This window comes from Oryzias latipes, chromosome 17 (genome assembly GCF_053564925.1).
Source record: "Oryzias latipes strain Hd-rR chromosome 17, Olatipes_Hd-rR_3.1".
Taxonomy (NCBI): domain Eukaryota; kingdom Metazoa; phylum Chordata; class Actinopteri; order Beloniformes; family Adrianichthyidae; genus Oryzias; species Oryzias latipes.
This window is the reverse complement of record NC_136253.1, coordinates 20,679,888-20,693,440: the sequence shown is the minus strand read 5'-3', so window position 1 is coordinate 20,693,440 and position 13,553 is coordinate 20,679,888. Positions and strand designations below refer to the sequence as shown.

At 40.2% G+C, this 13,553-nt stretch overlaps 2 protein-coding genes across 3 annotated transcripts; one reads left to right on the top strand and one right to left on the bottom strand.

Annotated features, from left to right (window-relative positions):
- Positions 1-2,475: 2,475 nt before the first annotated feature.
- On the bottom strand, positions 2,476-6,349 carry LOC101155799 (histone-binding protein N1/N2). The gene is made up of 13 exons (XM_011486493.4): positions 6,211-6,349; positions 6,012-6,117; positions 5,244-5,324; positions 5,058-5,164; positions 4,711-4,986; positions 4,587-4,639; positions 4,441-4,517; positions 4,285-4,358; positions 3,406-3,594; positions 3,174-3,337; positions 3,041-3,082; positions 2,884-2,961; positions 2,476-2,807 (listed from the first exon to the last, which is right to left on the bottom strand). The coding sequence occupies exons 2-13, from the start codon at positions 6,110-6,112 to the stop codon at positions 2,682-2,684; spliced, it is 1,368 nt and encodes a 455-aa protein (XP_011484795.1). The 5' UTR covers positions 6,113-6,117; positions 6,211-6,349; the 3' UTR covers positions 2,476-2,681.
- Positions 6,350-9,453: 3,104 nt separating this feature from the next.
- prdx1 (peroxiredoxin 1) lies at positions 9,454-13,269 on the top strand. 2 transcript variants are annotated; one of them, XM_023965078.2, is made up of 7 exons: positions 9,556-9,593; positions 9,867-9,928; positions 10,313-10,429; positions 10,525-10,678; positions 10,766-10,888; positions 12,506-12,636; positions 12,884-13,269. In XM_023965078.2, exons 3-7 carry the CDS (start codon positions 10,324-10,326, stop codon positions 12,964-12,966), a joined length of 597 nt encoding a protein of 198 aa, XP_023820846.1. In that variant the 5' UTR covers positions 9,556-9,593; positions 9,867-9,928; positions 10,313-10,323; the 3' UTR covers positions 12,967-13,269. The 2 variants fall into 2 exon arrangements, with proteins under 2 accessions (XP_023820844.1, XP_023820846.1); XM_023965076.2 differs by lacking the exon at positions 9,867-9,928 and having other exon boundaries at positions 9,454-9,593.
- Positions 13,270-13,553: the final 284 nt, after the last annotated feature.

Genomic DNA, 13,553 nt, shown 5'->3' with positions numbered 1-13,553 from the left:
GGCATTTGTCTGATGATGGAAGGCATATTTTGAGCAAATTGAGCTTTAAATTCCATTTCTGAGTATTTATTTATTCCGATTGTTGGAAATCAGGAGCAGACGGAAAAATATGCTGGAAAAAGATTGTATTGTGTAGAAAGCAGGCTGGGTAGACAGCAAAGTTCCTGCTCTGCTCCATTCTGATGCAGACAAATGGATTCATGTTCCTCTTTGTTTTCCTCGTCTGAGTCAACATCTGGCTCAAAACTACAGCTGGAAAGCTCCTATGCTGCTCACCTTTTTTGCTGCAGCGGTAATCTTCGGTTGGGGGGGTGTGAGGGGCTGTAAGCTAGCAGGAGAGCATATAAACAGATGGATGATGGGAAGTGGATACGGGTTTGCTCTGCACCAACGGTTCCGCCCGAAACTCATGAGGTGAATTTCTAATGAACACCTGCTGCTCTAAAGAAACTATGTCCTAGAAAAAGACAGGTTTTTAGATTTGTGGCTAACAACGGCATAATCGTGATTGAAAGACCACGGGGAACGCTTTGACAATCGATCAGAAGATGATCAGCGTGTGATGTTCACGTCTCCTCTGGGAAATACGTTTTTCAAGAAAACACAACTGCATTATATGAATCTGACTACTAATAGTCCCATTTTCTCACAGAAAAAACAGTGTTCTTATATCCGCTCTTTAAAATTTCCGCAAGTTTCATAAATGTATCATAAAATCAGCTTTTTACTGCTTTTCAATTATTAATGGTTTATGGCCGTATATTTATATTTTTTAATCTTAATGGTTTTATTTGTCTGAGCTGCTTTTATTCTTGGTTTGTACTAACTAATCAAATGTTTTATGTCCATTTTCTCCACACCAACAATGAGGGAAACGTGTAGAAAAGGAAGTTTAGCAACCAGATCATCTGTACTGATATTGGTGTCATTGAAAGGGGAAAAAAAAGACAGTTGTTCGCTAATGAGGCCTTACAGAAAAGCTTTGTTTTAACGGCCTTAAGACGGGCTATGAAAGCATGTGGCCGTGCCGTGGTGCACAGGTAGAATGGTCAACCTCTAAGCAAAAGATCGCAGGTTCAGTTCCCTTACCTGAGAGGGTCGCCGTGTCCTTGGACAAGACCCTGAACTCCACATTGCTCCTGGTGGTTATAGGTTGGCATTAGTGTGTGAATGTGTGTGTATCAAGGTTTGACATAGGTAATATCCCCCCCCAAATGCCACAACTGCCTTCCTCCCCCCAATCTAAAATTAACTAAAGATTAAGAATTACAAAAACAAAAATTAGAACAGTTGTCAAAAATCAATGACATGGAAAAATAGACATAAAAAGAAAAAAAAAGGTAAATGCAGACTACTATAGGCCCAAACTAGTGTCCTGTCCCAAGCAAGGTAAATGCAGAGCGTAAGAGGCAGGAGGACGCATGAAAAAAGTGGGGGGTTTTCTCCAGGGGGGGCAATGATTTTCATTCAGTGTAGGTCTTGGGCAAGACCGTCACACTTTACACCAGGGGCGTCACACTAATTTTCATCGAGGGCCACATCAGCAATAGTGGTTGTCCTCAAAGGGCCAGATGTAACTTAGACATGTAACCAAATGTAATGAAAAATAAATGCAACTACTCCTTAATGTTAAATAACTTATTACTTTTTAAAGTGGCAATAACAGTTGCATAGAAAACATGTTATATGCTAGAATAAATCCTTTTAAATTTGATTCTGCCAGGTTTGGTTATATGGACAGTGTTTAAGTCCTAATGTATAGTTGCCCAATCCGATATTTCATCCTGAATCCCCCTAGATATGAATAAATACACACCAATTTTTATTTTAAGAAATTAAAAACCTTTATGCTCTCGTGGGCCACATAAAATGACATGGAGGGCCACATTTGGCTCGCGGGCCATGAGTTTGACACGTGCTTTACACTAATGTAGCCACTAGAGGGCCCAAGCCTGGGTCTCCCTGTGCCAGTCCCCAGCCCAGATAAAATACAGGGTTGTCAGGATGGACATCAGCATAAAAATGTGCCAAACCAAAATGTAAAAGCGGAATTGCTGTGGCAAATCCTGAGATGTGCTGAAAGGTGAACCAAGTGTCAGCATTCAACATGAAACCTGCAAGTCATTCAATAGATCAAAGCAGAAGATAGCATGTTTATGCATTTTTAAATTCAGGCCTGGTGGGCACGGGGGTAAAAGGGACCCACTGTAAAGGGCTTCCAGCCTAAAGTACTAGATAACCTTGTCATTTATGAAACGCGATTCCCACCTGTGGGTTTACCACCCAAAGATCAATTAAAACATCCTCTAGAAGCAAACATGTGACAAAAGTAGACAAACATTTTTTAAAATTGTTCCAAATAAAAAAAAAAAAATCCTTTAAATGGAAACTCAACATGTGTCCCACACTGACCTGAAGAAAACCCCAAAACCTTAGGAAGTGTGTTCCTGTTTCATTCACAGATCAAATCAACACTTCCCTTTATTCAACAAATCTTTATTGATCTATACAGTCACTACAACCAACAAGCACAGAAATACATATTTACATTAAAAGAGAAGGAACTTAGTTTGGAGAATTTAAGATCCTGACGATACAAAACACCTCACAAAAAAAAAAAACCAGAACAGTGAAGCAGATGAACCGTCCAGAGCAGCAGACGCTGGTTCCGTTTCCAAGTCTCACTTTGCTACTTCCATCTCGTCGACATGTCCGTTTGAGTCTCCCGTGGCGGCGGGCTCCTGGTCTTGGTCATGCTTTGCCTTCTTGACCTCATTCTTCTTCACTGGACTTTCCTCTGGTTTCCTCTGAAAGAGTCGTTTCAGATACGTGAACACGAGCTCAAAGTTTGAGCTTTACTTCACAAAAATCAGGAAATCGGACCTTCTTCCTGACCAGGTGGGAGATGTTGGACACTGGAACCGCAGAGGTCTGCCCACCGTTGCTTAAAGTGCCATTGACCTAATTAGGAGGGAGGGGGAGGAGTCATGTCAAAGAAGTTCTTTCAAAATAAAAGGGAAAAAAATAAAAAGTAACTTACAGATGAACTGGAAGCCCCTCCATTTACAAGGGATCCTCCATCCTGCAGGAAGAAAAAGAAAGTTATTTAACATTTTCACATGGAATACAACAGATTTTGATCTTTTATTTTGTAAGAACAATTGCCATCTGACCTGATCTCCCCCCACAGCCGCTTTCACCAGCTTCAGGCCCTCTGTGGCGTCCTCCACCTTCTCCTGGATCTCTGGCAGCAGAGCTTTCAGCTCCTCCATCTCTTTCCTCTCATCAGGCAAAGCTTCTGGACCCTCAGCGGTTTTCATCAGCTCCTCGAGTTTCTCTGAAAGACGAGCCAGCTGGCTGACCGAGTACACCGAGGACGACCTTAGTTTTTGTCTAAGACCTTACCCAAGCGGCTCTTGATGACAGAGATGGAGTTGTTCAGCGCCTCAATGGCAGGGCTGTATTGAAGGTTCAGGCTGTACGTCAAGCCGAGCTGGTAGTGGGTCTCGGCGAGGAGACGGCTGTTCGCCTCCAGGTGCTTCACCTGCAGCTTCAGACACTCCTGGAAGTCCTCCAGGGCTTGTGTGTAGTTTCCTTAAAGTCAGAGGAGACGTGAAATAAAGGCCTAATCTCTATTGCATAATAAAAAAATTAATTAAAAAAAAAGCAAACAAAATGGTTTTTTTCGTCAGAATAGCAGCTACTGAGGTTGACTGTTGCATAGCAACCAGAGTATTTTATGCAGGTCTAGAGCTGATGAACAGGAATACGGTTTATAACCATGAAACGCGTCATTTTCTTTAACAGAAAAATACTATTTTTTTAATAATTCCATCAATGTGCAAAACGTTATGCAATAAGTTTCTGAAAATGTTGCATTTATTAGTTTTATTCCATGATTTTGCCTCCATCGGTAACCTAAGTCCCAACAACAGTAAGCTCCTTTTTGTTTTTGTCCGTGTGAGAAACGTCACGCGTGCATTCAAGCACCCGCATTGATCTACAATGACAAAACCAACGGTACAAGTCCAATTCTTTTGCTTCTCAAATCAACCAATCGGTGCGCTGCTTAGACCAGCTGATCAGATGCATGAAAAAAAAATCCACATCGGTTCACAAAGCAGTAGAGACAAATGGTGAGTGATGCACGTCATCCTCACATTTCTGCAGTTACAAAACTAAAAATACTTCAGCAACAATTCTAACTGTATTTGAGGCCCCTTTAAAGAGCTTCAAAGAGAGAAAAAAAGCAGATAAGGGAAGTAAAAGCAAGTCTTCTGGTACCCGATTCAGCAGAAACTTCCCCCAGTTTCAGGTGCGCCTGAGCGGCCAGTAGCTGGGCCTCCTTCGTGTCCTTTCTGGTTGGAACAGATTTAAAAAGCTTTATTAAATTAAACAAAAGAGAGAGAGAAATGTAAACACTGAAAGAGCTGGAAAAACCTTTTGTAAATGCTTTTAGCGACTTCCAGCATCTCCCAGGCCAGCTGCAGGTTCCCCACCTCCTCATCCTCACTGTCCTGGTGCCAAACACAAATATGTTAAAACAGAAAGAGTCCAGAGAGGACCGCAGGGGCGTCTGGATGTACCTTCTCAGCAGCACCATCGCCCTGCTCCTCTGCCTCATCTTCACCTTCATCGTCTGAAGAACACCAGCGGTTAAAGGAGAGGTCATCAACAGCATTCTGACACTTGAAGTCAAGGAAACGTCACCTTCTACGGCTTCTTCTGATTCTTCCTCAGGTTTGTCTTTAGGAGCAGACTCTTCCTCCCGCTCAGCAGCTGCTTCCTGGTCTGCCTCCTTCCCGTCTTCCGTTTTTTCCTGACTGACATCCTTGTTTGGCTCCTCCCCCTCGTCTGCTTTAGGCTGTTGACCTTCAGGCTTCTCTGCACCTTCACTCTGATTTTCTCCGGCTTTCTCCTCTTCTTCGTCCTTTTTTTCTGCCATCGCGTCGTACACCTGAACCCGGAGCTCATCCCTGGTCTCCTCTGACCAAACGGGAAAAAAACATCAGCGGCCATGAAGACGCCGACATCTGCTCTACAAAGCATTTCCTCACCATCGATGCTTTCCGTGCTCTCAATGTTTGAGTCTTTGGGTTTGTCTTCCTCCTCATCTTCCTCCGGCACTCCTTCCAGAGCATTTCCCAGGACAGAGTTCTCCATACTGCACGCACAGCCATCATCGGACCAGTCTCTTTTTTTAGGTTTGTATGATCGGAGCTGCTTTGGATTTGAACTCTTACCGTGCCAAATCCAACAGAGCTTTACCGCACCAGAGGAACGCTTCGCCACACTCATCTGCCGTGTCGCCGTACTGTTTAGCTCTGAGGAAGAAAAAGACATTTTGAAGGTGGAATAATGAAAGACCGAGTTATATCAGATTATAGAAAAGCCATTTTAAAATATTTGTCCTTGAATAAGAACTGCAAATCCAGAAAAAAAAAATAGTACCGTCATCAGGAATCGTATTCACCTTTTATTAGACATTCTATTCAGGATTTAAAACAGAAAAACCACAAGAAAAAAAACGTAACGATCTTAAAAAAAAAGTTTACTCTTAAAATTCTTTTAAATTTAGTCTAGTGTGCATTTTATATCATTATGGTTTTTCTTTATTTTACATTTAAGACAGTTCAGGACTTTTTTTTTAATCTCACTGCCGGCGATTCCTCAGAAAACATTTGTGTAATCTGATTACTATTAACTTAAATACTATTAAGGCTATTTGAACCGACTGCTAAGCACTTTAGACACCCCTAGTGCCTAATAAATACATTAAGAGCAAACTTGTGTTTTGCTTTTGTTTACAATTTTATTATTTAATAACACTTGTTAAAGGTTTAAATGCATCGAACTCAACTCCAGCTTAATTGGTCTACAACCTGGCTAATTGCACTTAATTAAATGATTGGAAACACATGTTGATCAATGTGATGCGTTCAGGGTCAGTGGGATGAAAGATGCCATGCACATTTATATTCGGTTTTTAGGTCCAAACTAACTGAACTCACAGCATGCCGCAGGCTTCCTGCAGGGCGCTCACCGCCTCCACGGCCTTCCCCATCACCAGGAACTTCTTCCCGGCGCCGATCAGCTTATTGGCCTCCTCCATGTGGGCTGAGCGGGGAGAAAAGCGTGCATTCAAAACTTTTCCCGCCATCAACCAGTTCAGATAATAAAGTTAACATGTGTTAAAACACCTGCTCGTACATTAGGAAAACGCCAGCAGATAAGGTAATAGAATGACCTCCGAACTGATCCCCTCGCGTCGCTGTAAATGACTGCTGCTGCGTTTCAATTTGGCGCGAAATACTCACACGGTTTCCCTCTGACTTCCGGTTGCGTGGACGAGCGCGGGAGTATTCTTAAAGGTATAACGCACCATAAGATCACGCAATGTGACTCAATCTTGATAATTGCTTCTTTTTTGGACAGTAAATTAGCCATTTACAACAAGGTTAAGGCTTTTACCGAATAAAGTTAAAACTGTCACTTTGACTGTGATATCCCATCAACTTTTTAATAGTGCAGCCTGCAATGCCCACTACAGGCAGAAAAGAGAACAACAAAATTTCTTCTAGATTTCACTGACAAAAAAATGTTAAAACAAACCAGTAAGTCATTACGTTTAAATGATTTACTAATCAGTTTCAAGAAATAATAGAAAAACTTGTTTTTATATAAAGCTTTATTATAGAATTTTCACAAAATCTACTATACTAATAGACTGGATGACAAGGACACAAGCAGAAGAAAAGAATGACAAATACAGCTTCCTTTTAGAAAATATTTTGCATCAAAGGTCCTAGAAATGCCTGACACACATTTAAAATCTGGGGTTATTTCACTCACAGTTTATTCATAATTATTGTCTCTTTAGAGTTTTTTATTTACTTGTGTGACATTGTATGGCTGGAACAAATAAAAAAACGTAAAAGTAGTGAGGAACTAAACGAAAAACAAAGTCCATTTCACCAGCATCGGAAAAGACATTATGTAGTGGGACAATATCAGTGAAAAAGGGTTTTTTAGCTGTGAGTTTATCTGGAATTTTATATTTTCAACAGGAGACCTTAAAGGGAAAACCTTAAAAACATCCATAAAAGCATAAGCTGTTGCAATAAAATATGGTGGGAAGGGTTATGATTTTGGCCTCGTTTTACAGAAAATCAATTTATGTTCATTTTGTGTATATTGACATGAATCAAGCCAAATGTGAGGCTATATGTAAAGTGCCCTCATCAAGAGCATTTAAAAAAAAAGTTAAAAATCCAGACCTCAACTTGACAAACTTGCTGAGAACTGAGCTTTACCTAACATCCATGTATGTTTTGATTCTAGATTGCTTATTGACCTACGTGTGCTATACATGCCACAATCACGTCCTCCTTTTGATCTGGTCCTGCTGATTTCTTTCCATCACTGCCTTAAAAAAGGCAAGATTCAACGTGGCACCCAATCAACCTCCCACTGTTCAACTCCCGTATTCCCACCGCTATTTCCTCATTAAACATTTAGCTTTATCAGACATAATTACCTGAAAAATACACTCCACAGTGCACGCATCACTTTATCTACATTTAGGATCGGGAGAAAACAACTGATGTTGGTGTAATTCAAACAAAGTTCTTTGATGAAGAGACATTTTTGACATTTCTTTTTAAATCACACACATTTGATGGTGGAGTAGGTTTGTTTTCTTGCTCTGGAAACCTGAGGCTTTGCTTTAGTAAACAATAGGATTTCCCGATCACACCATGAAGGCATTCACTTCAGCTTTGAGCAAAATAGATTAAAGGTTTTTAAAAGACATTTCATCAAAATGGTGTAAATTTGTGCACCATTTTTGTTTTAACTTGTGTATGGGTTGGAACTTCAGCCGATTTTGACACCATTGAACCAAACACTGAAACAAATGATTTATAGGATTAACACAATTAAATAGGGGAAACGTGTTGCACCTAATTTGTGTGGATAGAATTTTTAATTCTTCTTTGTGCTGTTTCAACACAAATGGTTTCAGTCAATCTGACATTTTTTGAGTAGAATTCACGCAATCTCTACACAATTTCTGATAAGCGGATAAGAGGTTTGTACTAAAATGACTGTGGTTTCAATAATTTGGTAAAATGCCTGTAGATATTCTAGTTTAAAATAGACATTAGCAGCATTTCAGCCCACCTTCACATCTGTGGGAAATTGTGTTTCAAAACTGCAGTGCTGACTGAAACCACAATGACAGCCCCACAAGTGTCCTTCAAACGTGTACGATCACACGCCCTCATTATGCAGACATTAGGATGAGAAAGGGGATGAATGCAGGCCAGCGTTTGATCACTGGCTCAGAGTGCTGCTTCTAAAGGGGGTTATTGTGTTTCTCCCTCCAGTCTGGTCCTTGAAGTAGCGCTATGGCAACAGCCTGCAAAGATGCAGCTTGATTATAGCTGAAGACGGAGGGATGCTTCTGCCATGACAGAGAAAATACACAGAAGAACTCTTTCCAACTTTATATACACTATTGTTTACTCTACTGTGTGTAGTCTTATTATTATTATTGTTTGACCTCCATTGAGTTGTTTCCCCCTTTTGAGATAATATCAATCATGAGATCTGTGGTCATATGAACATTAAGTTAGAGTAAATGAGATCAGCTTCTGGGCAAAACAGAGAAATCTGAACGTTAGCATTTCACAATTCATACGCATCATCGCTCTAGGTGTGAGAAAATCACTAAAAGTGAGGTATCTAAATAAAGAACTAGACATAGGTTAATCATTTGACAAGACTGAATGATTCACATGAAGAGCAACCACTTAAGGATTATGCAGATCTATTTTTGTTAAACAGAAGACATTTTGTTGTTTTTCTTTACCTTTTTTGCTTTTATTTAAGCGTTTAGGGCTTGTAATTAAACAACAAGAAACCTCTTTCTGTGCGAGACAGTGTGTACATTATGTGTTCTGTTCCTTCCAGTAAATATTACAGAGGAGAGGAAAGCAGGAAATGAAAAAGATAAATGACTTTGGCAGCAATCTGGATAAGCACACAGTGTTGCAATAAAGTGTTTGAAGGAAGGGAGTGAGATTTTCCAGAAACTGCTTAAGAAAATATAATATCGTTGGCAAGAGAAATGCAGCTTAAAATACCCTGGTTGAAATATAACGTCTACAAGACTTTTCCATACCGGGAGTTTTTTTGTAAGGGCATGGCCAAAGTAGAAAAAAAGGAGAGGAAGAGTTTAAGAAATATGGATAAACGAAATGTATACTTGACAAAAGTTATGAGAAAAATTGAGAAAGCTACCAAACGCTGTTTTTCCCCTCGTCTGTGTTTTTAAAACAAATTAATGGCTTCATAAACTAGAGATGTTAGAAAAAAAGAGGCATCTCTCTAGCTTCCTTTTCATGAAATAGCAGTTAAAAAGTGCAGAGTCATGCTGAATGCTTCATTTCTGGAAATAGGGATCAAGGAAAGGTTCTGTTCTTGTTCGGTCGATGTTATCGCGAGATTTCTGGGCTTTATAAAACCTCCTGATAGCGCACTCGAGCCCGCACGTTCGCTTCTGACAGTTGGTGTGGCGTGATCGCTAAGAGGTGAGTACCATAATGCCTTCATCTTACCACCCCCCCCCCCCCCTCTCGTTTACTTGTGTTTTTAAAGGTTTTTTTTTTTTTCATACAGTTAAACCCGGAAGTTTTCAGTTCAACAAGTGTCTGTTTATTTCCGTTCGGGATTTGATTTCGTGTGGAAAATCAAATAACCAGATTTTTTATAACTTTTATTTCCCCATATTATATTAAATGAATTGGGTCTTAAGACTAACACTTTTGGGCCTCTAAACGTTTTCTTTCTTTCTTTTTTTTAAGCGTTGTGGGGCGTGAAAACCTCTCTGTTCCCCAAAACGGGGCGATCTTCTTTCCCACCAAAAGTAAAACATTTAACTTTGTCTCCCACATGCGGAAATGTAAACTAAAAGAGGCGCTCGTAAGCTGTAATAAATACTAGTTTAAGTGGACACTGTCTAAATAACATTCCAACTCTTTTTCAAACCATTCTCTCATTTGACGCTTTTATTTTGAAAAACCCACTTCATTGATCCAGTTCATTATTTTGACTTTTGTATCATGTTCTTTCTAAATGTTGTTATATTTCACGTATCCAGTTGATTATGCATTACGTTAAAACTCTTAAAACTACTACTCTTACTACTTCCTCTTTCATGGATGCATAGATTCGTGCTTTTTGTCTGGCAAACGAGGAAGGCTTTTTTTTTTTTTTTTATTTAATCCCACTTCCTCCTTCTGTATTTCAGTAAGGACAAACATGGCAGCAGGAAAGGCAAAGATTGGAAGCCTGGCCCCAGACTTTACAGCTAAGGCTGTGATGCCTGACGGCCAGTTCAAAGACCTGAAGCTGTCAGATTATAGAGGTAAAAGCCTCAGTCTATCTTGTAAACAATAATTAAGGCAGCGCAAGAGCACTAATACCTTATATTTTATTTTTCCTGTTTCACTCTTCCTACAGGAAAGTATGTCGTTTTTTTCTTCTATCCTCTGGACTTCACCTTTGTGTGTCCCACTGAGATCATCGCCTTCAGCGACGCTGCTGACGACTTCAGGAAGATTGGCTGTGAAGTCATCGCTGCCTCTGTGGACTCTCACTTTTCTCATTTTGCATGGTACTTTCAGATTTTTAACATAATACCTTGTGCTTCAACTTTTGCAAATAGTTGAAATCAATTTTTCTTTTTGTTTTGGTTTGAAAGGACAAACACACCACGGAAACAAGGCGGTCTGGGTTCAATGAAGATCCCCCTGGTGTCTGACACGCGCCGCACCATTTCCACAGATTATGGGGTCCTGAAAGAAGATGAAGGCATTGCTTACAGGTGACACAACAGAGTTTTTTTTATTTTTTTCTATTTGCACATCCCTAAATTAGACCTTAAAGTGTGGATGCCATGCTTTGAACAACTTTGTCAAATAAAAAAGCCCTTTAAACGCTGATTCTATTGATACCAATAGTTCGCGTCGAAAAAAATCCGAAGCATATGAATAATAGACATCTTTCGAAGGAATCAGAGATTTGGATCTGCCGCTAGAGCGCAGGCTGGAAGTGAACCCGATATGACCTGTGACGTCATGAAAGGCGTTGATTTTCGCAGTTCCGCTTCGGACAGCATGTAAACAAAACCGGTAGTCTTCGTTTCTCTCGTGTTTAAATCTGTTAATCATCAACATGCCAAGTCGTTGTGTGGCAGCTGGATGTAGCAATACATCTACTGAAAGTGTATCTGTGTATAAAATTCCCAAACAAGAAACGCTGCTGAAAAGGGGAAAGTTCAAGAAGGTGGACGGCGAAGGATTTTTCCCTCCAGATCTGCAGGAGAGAAGTCTGCGTTTTCGAAGGGACAAAAACCGGGACACAAACGAAGAATTTTGAACGGAGAGTTGGGAGGAGGATCTTGGCTTCTGAGTCGAGGAAAGGCGGGTGAGCTGGAAGCGAGCGAGCCGTTTTCTGGGTCGGAGAGGACGGCGCTGGAGTCGGGAGCGGAGGCTGCTAAGCTAGTGTGCATCACGATGGATCACATTGAGGCGAAGTAGTCGTGTTTTCTGTTGTCCTTGGATCCAACTGGAGTATTTCAACGCACTCAATGTTTTGCAAGAGAAGCAACAGGCCTGCAACGTTTTTTTTCTTTTGCTTTTGAGGTGCCGGTACCATGAGTAAACTAAACTGTGTGTGTGTGAGCGCGCGCGCGCGCACGAGAAAAGGTTTCAAACGGGTTCAAACGGGTAAAACTGTTAATGTTCCACAGTTGTTAATGGTATACAGTGACTTTGTTAACTAAAGAGTAGTAATATCTGGGAAACTTTTATTTTGTGACATTTATTTTGTAAATTGGGTTGAAAACCAGTGTTTACCTTTGTTTAGATTAGGCCAAAAGGGGACATTTTGAGTATATTTTAGGGTAAGTGGAGTAATTTAATTTTATACATTTTTTAGACTTGCTGGAGTCTAGCCGAATCTTCATGCTGGCTATCGTCATGATCGGCATGATCACTAGACCTACTACTTTCTGCTATATCCTCCTCACTTTCGCAAAAGGGTTCGAATCGATACGGTTGCAAAAGTGACTCATCATCATGATAATCTCCGCAACTTTCCTCTTCATCTTTCTGTTCATCTGATGATAAATCGCTAATAGAGACGGTAGCATCACTCTGTGCTTCGCTATCGGTGCTAGCCATGTTGTCTGCCTTGTCTTCCTTTCGTTACGTCACAAACAGGGCGGCGCGAATTCGGCGGAATGCGTGAAGCCGGCGGCCGTCCTCGTTGTTTATATTGCGTTTTTCGCTATTTATTCTTTTTCGAAAAATATTAAAAACAATCGCAACATGAAATAGAAACTATTTACTATATTTTGGCTTATTAAAATAGGCCATGTCACCCACACTTTAAAGTTGACTTAAACCTGCAATTTTTTTTCTTCTCTCCATGATTTTAGAGGTTTATTCATCATTGACGATAAGGGCGTCCTGAGACAGATCACCATCAACGACCTGCCAGTTGGACGCTCGGTTGAAGAGACTCTGCGTTTGGTTCAAGCGTTTCAGTTCACTGACGAGCATGGAGAAGGTATGATACTACTGCTGCTATTACCTTGATCTGCATGCCTGGGAATAATTACTTTGAAGCAAATGTTTACAGTATGTTTATTTGCATTACAATACAAAAAATACTACATTTTTGGATTATTTTTCCTAAAACCAGACTTTTTTTTTTTTTTTTAACCCTAACAAATATTTTCTTTACACTGCGCCTGTGCTTTTATACTGGCACATTGTTATAGTGGGACCTGCTGCTCATCGCTCTTTCTTTTCAGTCTGTCCAGCTGGCTGGAAACCAGGTAGTGACACCATCAAGCCTGACGTCCAGAAGAGCAAAGACTTTTTCTCCAAACAGTAATAAAGCTACGACTCAAGTCTGCTGTAGGAGCTGTATTTTGAAATAGTATTTAGCACAATGTGTAAGTGTCCACTGTTCCTGTTTTGGAATGCTCTCCTGTCCATGTGGTGAACATTGTACTTGGACCAATTTCTTACTGTTGTTACAAAGATTCCTACAACCATTGTTCTTGAAATGGAACCAGATGACCTGTTCTCACGGTTTCTTTTTTTTTTTTTTACTGTAAGCATCTAAATAAAGAAAAAATGGACTCCTTTTTAAGGACTTTTGCTCACTAAAAAATAAAGGTGAAAATGCCAATAATGTTGTGAACAATGTACTTTAAATGCCCACGTAGTGCACAGAAAACTGCAGTAAAAAAGTATCAAACTGCAAAAAAGCCTGGTGTTGATCTACTTCCTGTTCCACAAAGCCTACCGTACTTCTGGAGAAGGATAACTTAATGAAATCTGAAAATTAGGCACATAAATTAGACTGCGTATAGCTGGAAATAAGTGTTTAAGTGTTAAAAGCTAGATGGCCTGAACCCTCTGGTCTTTTATTAATGAATTAAAACCCTTTAAACAAATTTAATAAAACTTTATTGA